The sequence below is a fragment of the Aspergillus uvarum genome, assembly GCF_003184745.1.
Source record: "Aspergillus uvarum CBS 121591 unplaced genomic scaffold BO82scaffold_76, whole genome shotgun sequence".
In the NCBI taxonomy this organism is placed as follows: Eukaryota; Fungi; Ascomycota; class Eurotiomycetes; order Eurotiales; family Aspergillaceae; genus Aspergillus; species Aspergillus uvarum.
The window spans coordinates 32,586-50,235 of record NW_020291373.1 but is presented as its reverse complement, the minus strand read 5'-3'; the positions used below and the strand labels follow the sequence as shown (position 1 = coordinate 50,235).

Below are 17,650 nucleotides of genomic sequence, written 5' to 3'. Positions count from 1 at the left end.
GACTCATGAGGGATTTGTCAAGTAGTGCAATGGAACTCCAAAGCTCACAATAACATTGACAGCAATCCGTGGACATGCTGCCTTTGGCTGCCCGGGCATGGAGGAAGGTTTGCCGCATGCGGATGTCCCCACAACCCTCAGTTAACTCAACCGCCTTCCGCCGCCTACCGATTCGACTATCCTACCTCTAAGTTGTTATGACGTGAGGTTTTGACTTTCTCTGTCAATCCATTATTACTACTACCGTGCAATAGAACAGGTAAAAATACCGTTGTGACATTGGAAAATTACTCTTGGAAACGGTTGAAACCCCGAGCAGACACGATTGAAGTGCACTGCCAGCAGTGGACAGTTGAAACGTTGATCATTCAAAAGATCTCAGTGAAACATTGTGGTTTTACCGGCACAATTGGGACATCAATTCAATTTCTTACAGGAAGATACTGGTCAACCATGTTCTGGGTAGGCTCAACTCAAGCCCAACGAGCTGCCTGCGCCGCATACCCCATGGAATACTCGGTAGCGGAAGTTCCGCAACAAACACCGAACAGCGTCTACCCACAGTGATGTCAAATTTGATCGGCTGTAGATTCCAGACCCATCTACTGATCAGTTCGCCATTTCGGGGGAATATGGGCATGGTGGACCAGGTCATCTGTGTTGGAATTTGTCAAGGTCAATTCAAAAAGCTTCTGGTCTTCCAGCATTCATTGGATAACCTAGTCTCCTGTCGTGCATATCATTCTGACGTCTTCTCAGCTGACAGAGAGAGATTCAGCAAGAAAGTTGAAACTTGAAATACAGGACAAAGGCTCAGCATCCTGTTCATTGACAAGTATCACTTCATAGCATCCTGAAATTGACCTTTTAATCCAAGTTTGCTTTGGCATTATTCCCTGTTACGCCCAACATTCATCCAAATTGCTTCAAAATTTGATCCATCAATTGCAATTCAATTGTCCCGATGAGAATCACTCGGCATAAACGATCCGGCCTACGAATAACCACGTGTAAAACCAACCATGGCTACCTCGTTCCAACCTAACGTCCATTACACCTTCGGCTCCCCTCTGTCTACCACTGCGCTCTTTGGGAATCGACGAGCGTCAGATATCCTCGAGCAGGAGGGATATACAACCACGTACCAATCCTCCACCTCACGAAGAGGGTCACGGGCCCTAACTGGTGGAGGAGGCTCCACGCTGGCGGATGTCGTCAGCTCACTGACTCGTCGCAGCAGCGACGCTATGATCTCGTCTAGTATCACCGACGCGGACTATGCCACGCTTCTCGAATGGATTCGAGCGGAGCGGATGCGTAAGCTCCCTCCGGAAGGCAGCAGCTATGACAAGGCGCTTGTTTGGGCGGCCTTGTTCGTGGAGCGGCTGCATTCATTCGACACGGCTCTGGAGCAGTTTGCCGGAGACAGTCACATGGCTGCCCAGCTTGCCTATGTTCACTGTGCGAGCTTACTCGAGGTATGCATGCCTAATCCAAGCACAAAACTCCATCTGAATGCTGAGATGTCTCGTATTAGTTGGCGGAGGATAATGCCCCTGCGTTGATGGATCTGTTCGGATTCTTCTACCGCTCCTCCATGGGCCTTGGGAACTTGCTGGATCGCACAGAACTGTTCTCTGTGTCCCAGGAGATCAAAGACCAACTTATTCTGGCCTTGGCCGATCTCGTCACCCTTGTGGTTGGCGTGGCAAGACACTTCCATCGTTCTTTGAACTCTTCTGACTCAGTCTCGATTGACATTTACAGCACCTTTCCGGGTCCGATTGACAGCTTCAAGGCTCGCTGCGAACATGTCTCCGAGTCGATGTGGCGCCACCAGCTGATCCGGGAGGGTCTGAACGGGGACAAAGGTGAGTGCGATTGCTTTCAAACTACTCCTCATATTCGCAACAGTGGCTAATGCTCTCATGCAACAGTCACCGAGATCCGAGCCCTCAAAGATTGGCTGCAGCCTGAGGACCCCGTGCTAGTCAACGTGGCGGAAACAACCGCGCACTTTGCTCAGGAGCGTGAGGAGTCCACCTGCCTGTGGATGACCCCGTACTTGACACGATTCCTCAAAAGCAACCGCAAAACCCTGGCGGTGCATGGTAAACCGGGTTCAGGCAAAACCATTCTGGCGACCGTGATCAACGACCATCTCCAACACCCTGTCGGAGGTACCCATTACAAATCGATCTTTGTCCCGATCAGTAAGTCACACTTCCCGGCACCAGAAAACCTTACTCACAGGCATTATAGGCAGTCGTATCCCAGCCAACACCACCCCTCGTGCAGTCGCCAAGATGATCCTGTCACAGCTCTTCGACAAGCGCATTGGCAATGTGCGACTCTACCAGACTCTCTCGGATGCGTACAAACGCAGTCAGTCGACACTGGAAGAGGATGCGTACGACGATCTACTGTGGGTTGCGGTGGAGAACGCACTGAAGAGCAGTCTCCAGGGCGCCAAGGAACTCGTCCTGGTGGTTGACGGAATAGATGAGGCCAGCTGCGGAGAGAACCTGATGTACAAGCGATTGACCGAGGCTGCGGCCCCCGCGGAGAGAGTCAAGTTGATTATCTTGGGCGCCCAGCAGCCGCTCTCCACGTCTTCGCAGAGCATTGTGCATGTCTCGCCGGAGCTTGTCTTCGACGACATCACCGCTGTCGTACGGAAGATTCTGCAGCATACTCGTGCTTTCACATCCTTGCCTGAGGAAGAGCAAGAGATCAACGTCACGCGGATTGCTGAAGCGTCCAGTGGTTCATTCCTCTGGGCCAAACTGGCCGCCAAACGCATCCGCGAGGAGGGCTCGTCCAACGCCCAAGCTCTGACGAGAGCCATTGAAAGTGTGGCTAACACCGGCAAGACACTCACCGATCTGGTCTCGAATAACCTTCATGCGAAGCTGAGCAAAGATGCATTGAAGGTATTGGCTTGGCTCTCCACTGCGGCTCGTCCCATGACGCAGAAGGAGCTGTCGGCGCTGGGCTCCATCCACGTCGAGAATTCCACCATCACCGACGAGTCGCTCGACATCCAGCAGCTCCTGAAGCCGGTCGCATCGCTTGTCTTCATCCAGAGTAATCTGGTCTACCTGCGCCATGGACAGATTCGCACCGCGATCTTGGACGTGCTGGCGAAAGATAAACTATTGCCGACTGTTAAAAACAGGAACGGCGATCTTGCACAGAGACTGCTATTATACATCAAAGAGGCCGTCACCAGCGAGCACGAGCCCTCGCTAGATCCACTGGACGAGAATACCACCCAGGATATGCTGGCTAAATATCCTCTACTCGACTTCGCTCTGCGCTATTGGTTGACGCATGTCAAAATCGCGTTTGGCTGCGCCACCGATCAGGAAATCACCACTGCAGCCAAAGAGCTGCGCAGTGCGCTTCCCACTTCGCCCACAGTGCCATTGCTTGAGATGACAGTTTGGGACAATAAATCCACTCCCTCATTGCGGCTGTTGCACGGCATCCAAAACCGACTGTATCGGCAGGCGTTGAGCTCTACTCACCCAACGACCCTGCAGACTGTCCTCTGTCAGGCTCTCTTCTACCGACGTATCCACAACACCCTCCCAGCCCATATTAGCAAGGTCTTCTATGATGCAGCGAAGATAAGCCAAACCGTGCTCTCGCCCCGACACCTGATTACGATGCAGATTACCAAATTCTACCTGGAAGTGACGGCCGACCAGGTCGCCGATTCCAAGAACGAGATCATGGTGAAACGCACCGAGATGCTGCAGCTTCTGGTTGAATGCTACAAGAGCCATTATGGAGTGTCAAGCAGCATGGTGACTTCCACTCTGACCCAGCTGTCCGAGCATTTTATCTCAATGGGAGACGAGGCCAAAGCTAAGGAGATCACAAGCTCGCTGCAGGGGCCGACCACGGACAGCGCGCCGCAACCAACGGGCTCGCGACCCACGGACGACTCGCTCTTGGTCCATCTCCACGGCCGCAAAGATACGATGGAGACGCGGACGACTTTCTCGCTGAACGAGCTAGAGCTGGATGATATGATCACTCGCGCATTCGACTTCAAATCTCTACAGGCCAAGGCTGAGCGGTTCGTGGCCGAGAAAGACCTGAAGTCCGCCGAGCGGACGTGGATTGAGCTGTGGCAACAAACCAGCAAGGAATACCGCCTCAATCACTCGTCTGACTGGGAGCTCAAGAATATGGACGCCGTGCTGGGCTATGCCAAGTTCCTCAAGTCCCAACACCGGGAGAACGAGGCCGCCTCTATCCTGTCCGGCTTTTGGGAGGGGTACGGCCAAAGCACGTCGAGCTCCGAGGCAGTGGCCTTCAAATTCCTCGAGGTGGCCAAGGTGATGAAGTCCGTGGGGCTCTCCGTGCTGGCGCTCACTGTCTTTAAGCACTGCGCTCAGAGTACTCATAGTCAGAGCGGTGTCCATCAGGAGGTGCAGCAGCATATCAATACCACTTCCCGCGAGGTGATGAAGATGGCGACCTCGACCAGCTCGAGCATCACGGAATCGAGTCTCAAAGAGATGGTCTTCAACACATCCAGCACTGACCAGGTCTCCGTGACTGCGACAAACACTTTGTTGGAACTGTATCTGTCGCAGCATCGATGGCAGGACGCCACCAAGGCAATCAAGCAAGTCCTTCGGACCATGTGGCCTGCCTTCTTTGCACCTTCCGTGGACGAGGTGGTTCTTCCTTCAAGTAACCTGGAGTATTGTGTCGCACTTGCGGAACGCCTGGCGAACTGTTATCGCTCCAGGCGCCGAACAGCCAAGGAGGAGGACGTCCGTCTGCGTCTGTATCAGGCTGTCCGCCGTGATCGACCGGCGGGCGACAAGCTGCGAGACCGTGTCACGACAGGCATTCTACGTCTATACGAACGCATGTCGCAAAATGACAAGCTGATCACTATTCACCAGGATATCCTGGGCGATTCGACCAAGCGATACGGACCGGAGCACCCGACCGTTGTCAAGCAGCTATGGAAGCTTGCCGAGCTGACTCGTCCTCGTCCTATCGCGGTGGATTACTATCGCCAGATCGTGCACATTCTCAACAAGGACTCAGAATCCTGCCATCCTGATGCCTTCGAGCCTTTGCTGATTGTTGTCACTGATCTTTTGAACCAGGCGCGCTATGCGGACGCCTTGAAGCCATGCCGCGTATTGTTCAATACGGTGCAGAAACCCAAGACCAGCCCGAAGCTTCAAGAACCGAGCTTCGTCCAGACGCTTTACGAGCGATACATCCATTGCTTGCGCATGGTCCACAGCGACACTACGGTCATTCACGACGTAACGGTGCAGTACCGCAAAGCTTGCATCAGCCTGTTCGGCATGTCGGCCGCGATCACTATCCAGACCACTAAGACTCTGGCCAATATCTGCCTGGAGTCCAAGCGGTACGAGGCCGAAGCGATCAAGCTGTTTGAGGAGTTGCTGAACACCAAATCCAACGAGGTGGACATCGACCGTGATGACATCCGCGCTACCCTCGACTCCATTTACGAAGAGCAGAACATCCTTGTCAACACGTCGAAGACGGAGTCCATGAGCGCCGACCAAGTGAAGAGGGTGATCTCCATTCGCACGCAGCGTCTGGCCTCTCTCCGCTCCACCCACGGATGGGCCCATGAAGAGGCTCTGTCGCACCTCTGCGAGATCGTGGCTCTGTACTCCAAGCAAAGCGATACTCAGGCGGCCGTGACCCTGCTGCGCAACGCCACAGCCCAGGTCCTCGCCACCGAGTCATCCTCCATTCAGCTGAGCGCCGCCGCCAAGACCATCGCAGCTGGCTACATCACGGCCGGGCAGGTGGATCAGGCCAGGGACATTTCCCAAGAACTGTATCGGCAGATCGTGGCTAAAGACACCACCAACGTTGCGGGTGTAGGATTCGACCTGACCTCCAGCCAGCGACAGAGTCTGTCCTTCCTGGCCGAGCTGGAGTACAGCCTGCGCCAGCGCGAGGACTCATCTCTCACCCTCAATGAGATCTACTCGGCGCTAACGACCGAGTACATGTATTTCGAGCAGTTCCGCACCGAGATCAGCTCGAAGAACAGCAGTCTCATGACCGTCACCCCGTCTGCCTCGCGCCTGTATGGCTTCCTGTCCGCCAAGGGCCGACACGCTGACGCTGCGCGACTAGTCGAGCAATTCACCAACTACTTCCTCGCCACTGAGGGGTCGACCATCCAGCCCAGCCCCAGCCAGGCCAAGGTCTTCATCGCCACCCTTCTCGAGTACTTCCACGCGCACACCTCGCAGCACTTCATCCGCTCCGTGGCGATCGCCAGCTACGACCGGGTGACCCAGCTGCTGGCCACCACGGACTACAGCACAGCGTGCGGCTTGGCGCTCACAGCCTTCAAGTATATCCGGGCGCATCAGGGCTACACCTCCCCCTCGGTGCTCAAGATAGTCTTTAAGCTCGGGCTGGTGATCGCCGGTCGGGACGTCGAGGCGCGGCCTGCCGCCGCGTCCCGCAAGGAGATGCTAGGCGTGTCCGCGACCATCCTGCAAGAGACGCTGGGCTACCTCAAGCAGCAGAAGGTGGATCTGACGCAGCTGGATCTGGTGCACCTCAACAACCTGATCTGCGTGCTGGATGAGCAGCACGACTACCACACCCTGGCCTGGATCTTGACATCGCTCTGGGACAACCGCGACACCAACCACATCGCCACCTCGCAGCCCCAGTATGCCTACACCCTCGCCCTGGGCCGCATGCTCGTCATCACCCGCTATTTGATTGGGGATTACACGGCTGCCATGCGTCTAGCTGAGGACATTGTCTACAACTGCGCCCGCGTCCATGGCCCCCGCCACCCCAGCACCGTCGAGATGACCGTGCTCCTCTCGCAGATGTACACCAGCGTCGCGCAGGGGTACCAATCTCAGAAGGACCGCCGCGAGCTGGCCTACCGGTACTACAAGAAGGCCGCCTCATTGCACGAGAATGCACTGCGGGTGTTTATTGATCCGACTTCTGTCTCCGCGACGGAGATGGAGGACAGTATCAGCAGCAGCGAGTCGGGATCCGGCACGACCAGCCCTGGAGGCCTTGTGGAGGATGAGGGCAAGCATGTCCGACAGCATCTGCATCTGCTGAAGCTGGCGGTGGAGCGGTTGGGCGATTGGCCCAAGGAGTATGCGGAGTACGAGCGCCTCAATGCGGATTTGTTCCGGACCTTCGCCAAGGATCTGAAGGATGTGGAGGGCGTCGAGAAGTGGAATTTGAAGCGGTTTGGCTCGGGTCGCGCCGAGGCGAGCGATGATTTGATTGCGACGGGAATTAATCAAGTGGTGGGCAGTCATGATCGACTTGCTATTGCGGTTTGAGGCTGGTTTGGGGGCGAGAAAAGTGCTTTGGCATCTGTGACATTAAGTAGCTTGTCTTGTATGCTTGACGACGAGAAAATGTGTTTTACGAGTAATGCAATTTGTTGTGAAAATCACCTAGGCACTGCCTGCATGACAGTCTTGTAGACAGTCCCATCCCAGTGAGTTTACAAAGAAGTAATATCAGCACATATAAGTTAATCAGAGATTCAGATTGCTCGAATCTCAAAGCTATTCCCAAGCCCTTATAACACCCTCACTACCACAACCAAATCACACCCTCCGCTCCAAGATCTTGGCTAGGGCTGCCACCCCAGTGTGATCGCGAGTATTTTGCATGCGATGACACCACGCCACGCGTCTCTCCTCACCCCCTGCGGGACTCGCTTCGTACAGGAACTCGCCGCCATTCTGGAGCGAATCCCCTCCCTTGAGCGCCAAGCCACTGGGGAGCTGCCTCAGCGTCTTCCAGAACGACTCGGCCACGATCTGCATCATGCTCTTCTGAATATACTCTGGCTTCTCGCCGAGCGCCAGTGAAGAGAGCAACCCCAATTGCTCGTCGAGCTTGCGGGTGGGGTCCGCGTAGATGGGGAACTGGCAGCCTGTCTCCTTTGCATAGATGTCGATCAGGCCCGGGTCGCCGCACCCCACCACCACCACGGAGGTTGGGGTGCTGAGTTGGAACAGAAACTCCGGGGAAATGGCCTTGGAGAGGGCCTCGATATATTCCTTGCAGCTCTGCATGATGTATTAGTAAGGTAGACGTTGGAGGATGAAAGAAGAATCAAAGACATACTCCACAAAAGAAATGACGGATGAAGACAACGAGAGTGCGGGGGGCAGCAGCTGGACCGCTGTACAGTGTCGAGTATTGGTGTGACTGTCCTTCACGGTCGAGGACAGTGTAAGTGGCGACTTTGGCTTGGATCTCCGCGGAGGGGGGCTCGTCGCCGACTAGCTTTGCGGTTTCATTGTCTGTGGTTGGGGTCGGGGTGCTGGCACTGGAGGCCGTGGTACTCTTGGGGAGCTCAGAATCGTCGACAATGTCTGCCATGAAATCTGTTTGGTGTTGAATGTGGATAAATGCATGTTGCATGTGAGATGGCGTTAAGATGTCATCCAGATGATGAGATGCTGGACAAAGGACAGTCACCTGACCTGTCCCACCCCCAATTGCATAAGCCTGTCGGGTCAGGTAAACTGAGAAACCGAATCTTGACTGGAGTTAATCAGACTTCAAGTGGTGTACGCTAGATGCATTTGTGTAGCGGTATGAAGTGCGCGGGAAAGATTGAGATTAGTTGCAATGCACATTTCCAAATCACCATACCTGGGTGTCGGCCAAGTACGACGTCTCGGTGAGAAGATGCCATCGCAGGCCTGGACATATATATTCTTGCCACTCCCAGAGGTACTAACTCCGAGCATCGCTCAGAAATCCTCGCTTGTTCGTCGTCCAGCTCATTCTTAGCAAATAAACCTGGCTTGTCTCCTGTCTGCTCCATCTAGGAGGTGTGGGGTTTCACTTCATTCCGAGAGCTTGGCGAATTCTTGTCAGTCTGCCCAGAGAATCTACCCGAGACATTTTGTGCATGACGCCTGTACTTTTCCTGAGGAGAGTACTCCGTCCAGCATCCAAGTCTTGTAAAGATGTTTCTTGCCAGATCTCGACTTGGACGATGTCCCTCCAAGCCAATTTAAAGGGTCACCCCACTCTCCCGCACCATACTGAAACCGTCGTATAGACGGGAGATCTAGATCCGGTCATGAGGCCTGAAAAGGTCCAGCAAGAGTATACCTGAGACAGTCACCGGCATTCTTAGCCTGTCTGAGTGTTTTCAACCCGGTATGCTGCCAAAAACGTGGATGGGAAGCTTGTTTCAGGATGCGGGTCGCTGCTTAATCTGAAACCCGGGCAGATTAAGGTGTTTCTCCTACAAGACTTCAAAACCAGCCGGCGCTTTCGCTTCCTCTATAAATCCCGCCAGCTCCATGTCTCCTGATGTCGATGCTATTTTACTTTCTCTTCTCAATTCTGTGGCAATCTCATTCCTTTCATTGACGGCACTGGTGGCCCCGACCGTTCTTTACACACTTTCTTAATCGTCCCATCCCTACTACGTTCTTCAACATACCAGAATATCAATATCGGCAACATCAACATGCAAGTCCTTAGCACTCTTGCAATCCTGCCCAGTGTGGCGCTGGCCGCCGTCCTGCCCGCTGCTCTTCAGAGCGGCACCAAGGTGGCCAAGCGCGACTCGTGGGGAGGCAGTGTCTCGCTGGGTCCCACCAAGTCCGACATCATCAATGCGGTGACCACCCTCATCCCCGGAACCGCCCCTGCCACCCAGAACGGAGAGCTCTTCCTCTGGCCTGGTATGAGCAACGGCACTGGAGATCTCATCCAGACCACCATGGAGAGCTGGCCCAGCAACGCCTGGTGCGGTGCCGCCACGGGTCAGTGGTGTGTGCGCGCCAGTATCTTCGGTTCCTTCGGCCAGCTCGATGGCACTGGTTCCGCTGTCAGTGGCGACGATCACGTTCGCATCGAATACAACTTGCTGTCGGATGATAACACCTGGGTGCAGACGGTCACCAATGCTGTGACTGGTGCCGCACTGTCTAATTACTCCTACGCTTCGGGTCCTTACATGACTGGGTAAGCTGCTCCCTCAATTGTTTTAGGGTTCGTGCTTCCCGATACTAATTCTACCGTACAGCTATGGAACAGGCACCGAGTGCGACTCAGACTGCACGGGCACGGTGGCTGCTCAGGTCTACCTCAACACCACCATCACCCTCCGTGAGGCCGACACTACCTTTGGCGATACCATTGCGACTGGCGCCGGCGCCACCTACACCGGCCTGAGCTCGAGTGACGGTGGTAAGGTGTGGACCATCGCGACCATCAACATCCCCGCCATGGGATCGGAGACCGCCGTCGCCTCATCCACCTCTGCCGCCACCGCCCACTCGACCCCCGTTGAGACTGCTGTCGTCGAGGTGGAAGAGCCCAGCACTGTTGCCACGGCTGTTGCGACCTCTTATGCCTCTGCCTCTGCCGCTTTCGGTAATGACGCGGACGCTGCTTCCTCCGCCTCGCCCTCAGGACAGCGCTCTGGCCATGCATTCGGTGGTGCTCCCAAGCCCAGCCAGAGTGTCGGCGCTGCGCCTTCCGGTGCTTTCGGTCAGGGCTTCGGCTCTGGACCTCGTCCTTCGAATGCTGCTCCCTCCGGTGCTGCGCCTTCCGGACAGCACACCAAGCACCACGGCCACGAGGGCCACCACACCAAGCACCACGGTCACCAGGGCTCCGGCCATGGACGCGGCGGACACTCGAAGACTGCCTCTCAGCCCGCTGCCGCGCCTGCTGCCACGTCTGCTAGGGCTGCCCCCTCGGGTTTCGTCTCCAGCCAGGGCAGAAAGAGCCCCCAGGCTGATTCAGGCAAGCAGGGAAACTTCTAAGCGCCGGATCGACCGACACTGGGTGTGGTGGTGATCTTGGGCAGTGAAATAGCTATGTATATATACTTTGAATATAGTCAATATATTCCGCCACAAACACCAGATTCCATGGGATTGAGGGACCAGATTCCGTAAACTATCCGACAACCCATTCCTTGGGATAATGAATAACCACGCGGAAGTAGGGCTCAGTGGTGATTAGACCAAGTGACGGACAACATTCCAGGTTGGCGGAAACAGTCCCCCAGCAGCAGCACCAAGCCTCTAAAGCGACGGAACAAGCCAGGCACGGACCAGAACTGCTCGCTTTGGGGGTTTTTCTTCGCGGTCTTGGCGTTGTCCCGCGATGGGGTTAAAAATAGGGGGTTGCAGAAGCACATCCTAGAGCTTGGCTGGCTCTCAAGCCCATCAGACCGTCGCCAACTCTGAGACACATTCGTCGGCCTGACACTGGCGTCAATCAGAATGCTTAGCACACATCAATTGGGTGATTGGGCCAGTGGGTGGATTCGAACAACGGCGTTGTTTCAGATAAGGATTGCCTCGGCCGATGCCCGAATCTTGGGCCTTGGCAGGTGCGTCTTAGTCTTGTTGCGGTCAAGGATCTGCGGCTCAAGACTGAGCAGGTAGCGTGAATGAGCTTTCGTTGTCTAGATGTGGCTCCAGGGAGGCTGTCAACTTTGACTATCTGTCCCCGTATCTGGACACTGTCCCGCCCGGCCCTGAATTGAGTATAATGCCCGACCCGCGAGAGGAGTCCGACCCCAAGGTCATTCCTCTTAACTAAAGCCATGGCCAGGTTGCTTGCCTGAGAGCTGGATCCGCTTCTTCGCAGTCTGACCGGGCGGAGTGATAAGATGAACCAACGAGCCCTCCAGAGATGCTGCACGTCCACGATCAAGATAGCCATGCCGGCCACAACCATACCCTTAGTCCAGGGGCAGAGATGTCATCCGGGACCGATTACGGCCCGGAACTGTTAATCAGCGTGTGGACAATGATGGCTTTTTCAATCCTCGTGGTCGCCTCCCGCACGGCCAGCAACTACAAATTCGGGAACCTGCAGCTTAGTGATGTGATCATAGTGTTGGCTCTGGTACGCTACCGCCAGTCACCTTCTCAGATAGTCACTAATTAGGCCAGACTTTGCTGTTGATTGCAGCCGTGCTGTTCAATGTCGCGGTCAACCACGGGTACGGCAATACCAGCACGGCCCCCAGCCACCGCAGTGTGACCGCAAGCTTCCGGTACTCGACCATCGGCTACGCGATTGTCATCCTCGCCGCCACGGCGGGTCGTCTCGCGATGATTATGTACATGATGGCATTGCTGGCGGCGCGGACGTGGGACCGCATGGTCCTGTGGACTCTCGTACCCCTGCAGGTGATCGTCAATGTGGTCAGTGTGGTTTTGCTGTTCGCACAATGCTCGCGTGTCGAGGACATATTCCAGCCCGGCGCCCAGGAACATTGTATGTCGCTGGATGTTCAGATCGATTATGGATATTTCCAGGGTGGTGAGTTAGTCCCCTTCCGCCAAGTCCTCCCCCCAGCAAAGAACCAACAACTAATCCCTTGGGAGGGTAGCGTTCAACTCCGCCAGCGACCTCTTCCTCGCCGTCTTCCCCATCTACATCTTTTGGCGGTTTAACTGGACGCTCCGGGTCAAACTGGTGCTCATCTCCCTGCTTAGCCTGGGGGTGGTGTAAGCCCTACCTCTGCCCCCCCCTCGAACCCCTTCCCCAGAGACTAATTGAAGCCTGAAGAGCAATGGCCGCCTCCCTCGTCAAGACCCTGGAGTACCCCACGATCCTCAAATCGACCAACCCGCGCATCAACCGCGTCCCCCTCCTCCGGTGGATGTTCATCGAGGCCGGCATTGTTCTTATAACCGCCTCAGTACCGTGTGTCCGGCCCCTGGTCATCCACTGGGTTAGAATGTATATCCGGAAGAAACAGACGCAGCACCACCAGATGGATGGGGAGCCGACTGCCAACCAATCTACGGAGAGTTTTGCAGCAGACTGGAAGATGAGCTGGATCATGCCGTACGTGAGGCAGCGGGGACAGGGGCAGGCGTCGTGCTCCTCGGAAGAGCACGAGCGGCAGATTCTGGCGAATATCACGACGCAGATCTTCGCGGGGGATCGGGAGTTTCTGGATCGACATGTGGGGGGGATTGTGAGGAAGGTGGAGGTGGTGGTGGTTGCGGATGAGATTCCATTAACAACTAGGAGAGATAGCGGAGTATAATCGTGGTCCTAGACAGGTTGTTCTGAGGGCTCTTTGATTATTTATACTACTGTAGATATGCACGAGAACGATGGCCAAGGCCAGGTGAATTGACTATGCTGGCGAATGCGGACTAGTCTCGTTGCCTGACGGACACCTTACCAAGGAGGCCACAATCTTTACCCTTCATGCCTTGGGCATCAACCCCCGGTCGGGAATAACCACCGATTCCGACACACACACGACACAACCATCACCACCACCACCACCACTACAACAACAACTCTCAATCATCCCCACCACCACCTACCAAGTAAAACTCTCCTCGATATAATCCACCGCCGTTCCTCTCTCCAGCACCGCACGACACGCCCGCCGCACCTCATCGCTCAACCCCCCATTCCCACAACACATCACCCCCATCGCCCCGACCTGGCCGGCCGCCTCCATCTCCACCACCGTCTGCACGTCCGGCCGCCCAGCGAACATCTCCACCGTGGCGCTGGGGCTCTTGATCTCCTTGGGGCTCCGCGGCCGTGTCACGAACACCTTCACCCGCAGCACCGCCCTCCGATCCTCCATCGCCAGCACCTCCGTCATCCACGGCCGGATCCACTCCAGGTGTTCAGGGGCCTGCACAATCCACACCAGCGTGACTCGGCGGGCGGAGACAGTGCCGGTCGTGTAGCCGTGCAGAAGGTGGGGGATAAAGGGGAGACAGTGGGTGATGCCTACTCCGCCGGCGATCAGGAGGACGGTGCCGTACGAGTCGAGGGTCTGGAGGTTGCCGTATGGGCCTTCTACCAGGGCAGATACGCGGAGCGGAGGGGTGGTCTGGGGCGCTTGAAAGGAGGGGCCGCTTGCCCTGGGGTCGTCGCTGTAGGACAACGTGCTGCGGTAGGAGTGTTGGTGGGTGAGGGCTGTCTTGAATAGCTTGTCGGTGAACCCCGTGCGGCGTCGGATGAGCAGGGAGATACTTTGCGATGCCGTGCCTTGTGCGAGGTAATTGTTGGATGACTTCTCGGTGAGTGATGCTGCTGCTGCTGCGCTCGTGTCTCCCGCCCAGGCTACGGAGAAGGGATGCGAGGTCCAGCCTCCGACGGACGGGATGCAGAGGAAGAGATACTGGCCTGGCGAGAAGCGCCACGGTCGCGCAACGTGCAGGGTCACCCGCATGGTGTCGCCCGGAAGAACCTCAACGTAGGCTGTGGTGCGGGCTCCAGCGCGGAAGTTCCGGTGCAGGAGGATCAGGAAGCGGGCTAGATGCTGCATTGCAGGGTAATTGGGTTAGCTGGATGGCATAGATCTGGCGATGGGATCCCAACCTCGCATGCCCAGAAGGCGACCGCTGCGTAGAGGTAGAACTTGCACGAGTAGCGGTAGACGTGATGCCACACAAATCCCAGCGCGATGCAGGCGAGTGCAATGTGGAGGTGCAGGAAGGTCTCGTAGAAGGCATGCCGGATCGGCGAGGGCGACTGGACGAGGATAATGAGGAGGGCCACCATGCACTGGAGGTGGAGGTCAGTCACAACCCTATGGAGACTGGCGTTGCCTGCACTTACCATCAACCCATTGAACATGAAGGGCTTGCTCAGCGTTGCGAGCATCCCCTTCCACCAATCTGCTGCATATCAGACATGATTCCCTCGCGCAGAAGAAGGGACCGTACAATCTTGCACCTTGGGCACCCCCCACGCAACCACATGCGCCAACGCCTCCAGCACAACAATCCGGCCCAGCCACCGATGCAGGAGGTTCCAGGTGTCGAAGGAGACCCGCAGCAGCGAGATCAGCGGGTTGTTGCGGCCTGCCATGACAAACAGCGGAAACAGATTCGCCGTCGCCATGTACCCCGTTCGATTCCGGATCTGAACTGCCACCGTGGACTCCTCCAAGCCAAAAGGGATCGTGATGGTGCAAAGAACCACGTTCAGGACGACAAGCAAGGTGAGCAGGAGGGCGTGGAACCGACTGGGCAGTGTGCCCATGTTGACGGCACGGGAAAGCTGCATTTCTCGGTTGTGCCGATTGTGCCAGAGGGGCGCGTAGAGGAGATGCCGCTTGAGCCATGAGAGTCGGGGGTCAGCAACCCGGTGGAACTTTTGGGAAGGGTCGGTGAAGGTTGCCAGTCGCCGGAGATGGGCCGCAAGCTGCTGCGTGGTCTGCCAGATGAAGATAATCGCAATCAGGCACGCGAATATCCACAGGGAGACGTAGCAGAGCTCGTCGTTGAGGAACGCATACCACATGCTGTCAGCCATGTTGGCCGAACGTATAAAAGAAGGACAAGAGCCCGCTTGCAGGAGGCTGAAAAGAACGAGATCAGGGTTGCGGTCCAGCCACAGCCCTTGAGAAGCAAAAACGGTCTCGCAAAAGAAACTGAACGAACTGAAGCAAGGGGAACAGAGGTCAAAGGAGTGACTGAGAATGGAAGACTAGGGCCGCGAAGATAGGAGACCAGAGCCCAGGCAGAGATAAAGCTGCGGTCCGGGTCACTAATGAATGACTCTTCCTTCGAATCAATGCTGCCTGGCACAAGCGCCCACTGCGAAGTTCATCACACTCTTCTCCGTAGTGGAGCTGTCATCTCTTGGAAATCACCCTATCTCCAGCGCTGGCTGCAAATGCCTCTGTTCCATTGGGCGTTAACCGCCCAGCAATGAGTGGGTCACCACCAAGCTTGTTTCAGGGATATGACAGCCCCATCAATCAGGACGTAGGGCTGAAGGCGATGCACGACTCGCAGGCTTGGAAAGGCTTAGGTGGCCATGCCAGAATGAATCAGGACCCGTGCAGTGGTCCAGCAAATTAATCTATTCGCCCCCTAGAGAGCATGTCGTTGTCTCATATCATACAGAACATAACAGCCCAGCACAGCACCTCAACCGAAGCAATACCCCAGCCCATCGAGCAAGTCCCGCGCGACCACATCAATGCCTCCCGAGTGGGAGTCCTCCCGCCCAAACCCCAAAAACATCACATCGTCGATGTACCCATGATAGCGCTGACCCGCCTGCTTCCAGCTGATGGAGGTCACATACAACATCTCCGACTGCTGCTGGTCCTCCGCGACCCCCACACTCGAGGACCCCCTCCCGTGGATCCAGAGTGGCTTGGTGGAAACGCCAAACACCTCGAACGGAGCACGCTGGCGGAACAACATGACGTACGGCTCGTACACACTGTGGAAGGCCACGTACTTCTTGTGCTGGAAGATCAGGAAGACAAACGTGTTATCTTCGCTGGGCTGGCAGCTGGGATCGGCGCGTTCACATAGCGTGATGGCTAGGGAATTTGTCGCCTGGTGGATCGACTCGTGGTCCAAGTCTGGGAGGACAGGCAAGTATTTCTGCAGGCAGCGCTCGTCGATTGGAGCGGCATTGGCCGCCAGATTGGGGCCGACGGAGCCATCGGCGATGCTCAGCAGCTGCGAGTAGGCCCGCGTGGGCGCCACATCGTAGTGCACGTACGCCGTCCCGTGCATGTCCCAGAACAGGAACCAATTCTTCTCGATGGCAGAGTACCCCGGCAGCAGGGGTCGCTGCAGCTCGACTGGATGTCGATAGGTAGGGGTTTTAAGGATCTCCTCGCCGGGCCAGTCGACCAGCACCCGGAAATCCAGCACCCACTGTCCGAAACACGTGTGCTGCGAGTTCGACCCATATACCACATACGGTCGGTCGGGCCCGTAGAAGATCCGCGCGTCGTGCGGCCCCAGGCTCACCGAGAGGAACTCCAGCTCCCCATTGCAGCGCGTCGGGTCAGTAGCCGTCGCGGCGATGGGGAGGATGAGAGGCTGGTCAACGCAGCGCAGCGTGCGACCTTGGTCCTGGAAGGCTGCGGTGCAGACCAGCTCGGCGCTCCAGACAGAGAGGAGCTCTGTTTCCGAGCGATTGCGCGCCAGTTGCGCGGTGATGATCCATTTGTCGTCGAGCACGGGGTGGGGGATAATGCTGGGGTTGAAGCCATCTCGTTCACCGAAATCAACGTGGAAATATTTCTGGTCTGGGGTCGATGCGGAAAAGACTTGGTGATGAGTGTCTGAGAGATGCGACAGGTCGATTGTATTGTGCTGAGTGGTCTCCTTCCGGCCAGTGGCTGACGGGGCTGCGAGCCCCCTGTACAGGTAGTAGAACGTGAGGAGCAAGCCCACGAGGAGCCCGGCAAGGGGCACCAGGCGCATGAGCCGGGCAGACATTGCTTGCTATGCTTGCTATGCTTGGGTTGGACCTGTCCAACCTGAACAAGGAAGACTGGCAAAAAATGGAGGGAGAGCCGGACAGCCCAGACAGAGTGAGGGAGGGGGTGGAATGGCCGGGCTCATGTGGACAGGGAAAGCTGACAGCCGTGAGAAGCGTGAGATAAATTAGGGTTGCAGCCAGCAGGAATGAAGGCAGAGGGGCAGTTCGGAGTAGTCAGACATAGTGGGAGGCCTGAGCTGCGGTTTTTCCCCCTTTGGGCTTGGGCGGCCCGGCCCTGAATGGGATTCAATCAATCAATCAACCCCATTAATCTCACAGAGAAAGCTCTTCCCCGCTTTTCAGGTCGGGCTTCATGCGAAGTGATCAGCATGCAGGCTATGCCGTCCATGGT

General features: G+C 56.3%; 6 protein-coding genes across 6 annotated transcripts; 3 read left to right on the top strand and 3 right to left on the bottom strand.

Annotated features, from left to right (window-relative positions):
* The first annotated feature begins 841 nt into the window (after positions 1-841).
* On the top strand, positions 842-7,475 carry BO82DRAFT_436271 (NACHT domain protein). The gene is made up of 4 exons (XM_025641098.1): positions 842-1,478; positions 1,538-1,871; positions 1,938-2,213; positions 2,263-7,475. Exons 1-4 carry the CDS (start codon positions 1,023-1,025, stop codon positions 7,350-7,352), a joined length of 6,156 nt encoding a protein of 2,051 aa, XP_025487063.1. The 5' UTR covers positions 842-1,022; the 3' UTR covers positions 7,353-7,475.
* BO82DRAFT_358724 (peroxiredoxin-like family protein) lies at positions 7,436-8,739 on the bottom strand. The gene is made up of 2 exons (XM_025636372.1): positions 8,152-8,739; positions 7,436-8,093 (listed from the first exon to the last, which is right to left on the bottom strand). The coding sequence occupies exons 1-2, from the start codon at positions 8,407-8,409 to the stop codon at positions 7,626-7,628; spliced, it is 726 nt and encodes a 241-aa protein (XP_025487062.1). The 5' UTR covers positions 8,410-8,739; the 3' UTR covers positions 7,436-7,625.
* A 778-nt stretch (positions 8,740-9,517) lies between these two features.
* Positions 9,518-10,598, top strand: BO82DRAFT_263644 (uncharacterized protein; the record flags this gene model as incomplete). Its single annotated transcript, XM_025630939.1, has 2 exons — positions 9,518-10,017; positions 10,079-10,598. Coding segments are annotated over 2 exons (1,020 nt in total), but the record flags the coding sequence as incomplete, so codon positions are not given.
* Positions 10,599-11,820: 1,222 nt separating this feature from the next.
* On the top strand, positions 11,821-13,075 carry BO82DRAFT_346094 (uncharacterized protein; the record flags this gene model as incomplete). Its single annotated transcript, XM_025633739.1, has 5 exons — positions 11,821-11,919; positions 11,967-12,095; positions 12,207-12,339; positions 12,410-12,527; positions 12,589-13,075. The coding sequence occupies 5 exons, from the start codon at positions 11,821-11,823 to the stop codon at positions 13,073-13,075; spliced, it is 966 nt and encodes a 321-aa protein (XP_025487060.1).
* Positions 13,076-13,276: 201 nt separating this feature from the next.
* On the bottom strand, positions 13,277-15,727 carry BO82DRAFT_346093 (ferric reductase family protein). Its single transcript, XM_025633738.1, has 4 exons — positions 14,727-15,727; positions 14,620-14,678; positions 14,380-14,565; positions 13,277-14,320 (listed from the first exon to the last, which is right to left on the bottom strand). Exons 1-4 carry the CDS (start codon positions 15,316-15,318, stop codon positions 13,361-13,363), a joined length of 1,797 nt encoding a protein of 598 aa, XP_025487059.1. The 5' UTR covers positions 15,319-15,727; the 3' UTR covers positions 13,277-13,360.
* A 63-nt stretch (positions 15,728-15,790) lies between these two features.
* Positions 15,791-17,417, bottom strand: BO82DRAFT_358721 (uncharacterized protein). Its single transcript, XM_025636371.1, has one exon. The coding sequence runs from the start codon at positions 17,253-17,255 to the stop codon at positions 15,939-15,941; it is 1,317 nt and encodes a 438-aa protein (XP_025487058.1). The 5' UTR covers positions 17,256-17,417; the 3' UTR covers positions 15,791-15,938.
* Between the last annotated feature and the right edge of the window lie 233 nt (positions 17,418-17,650).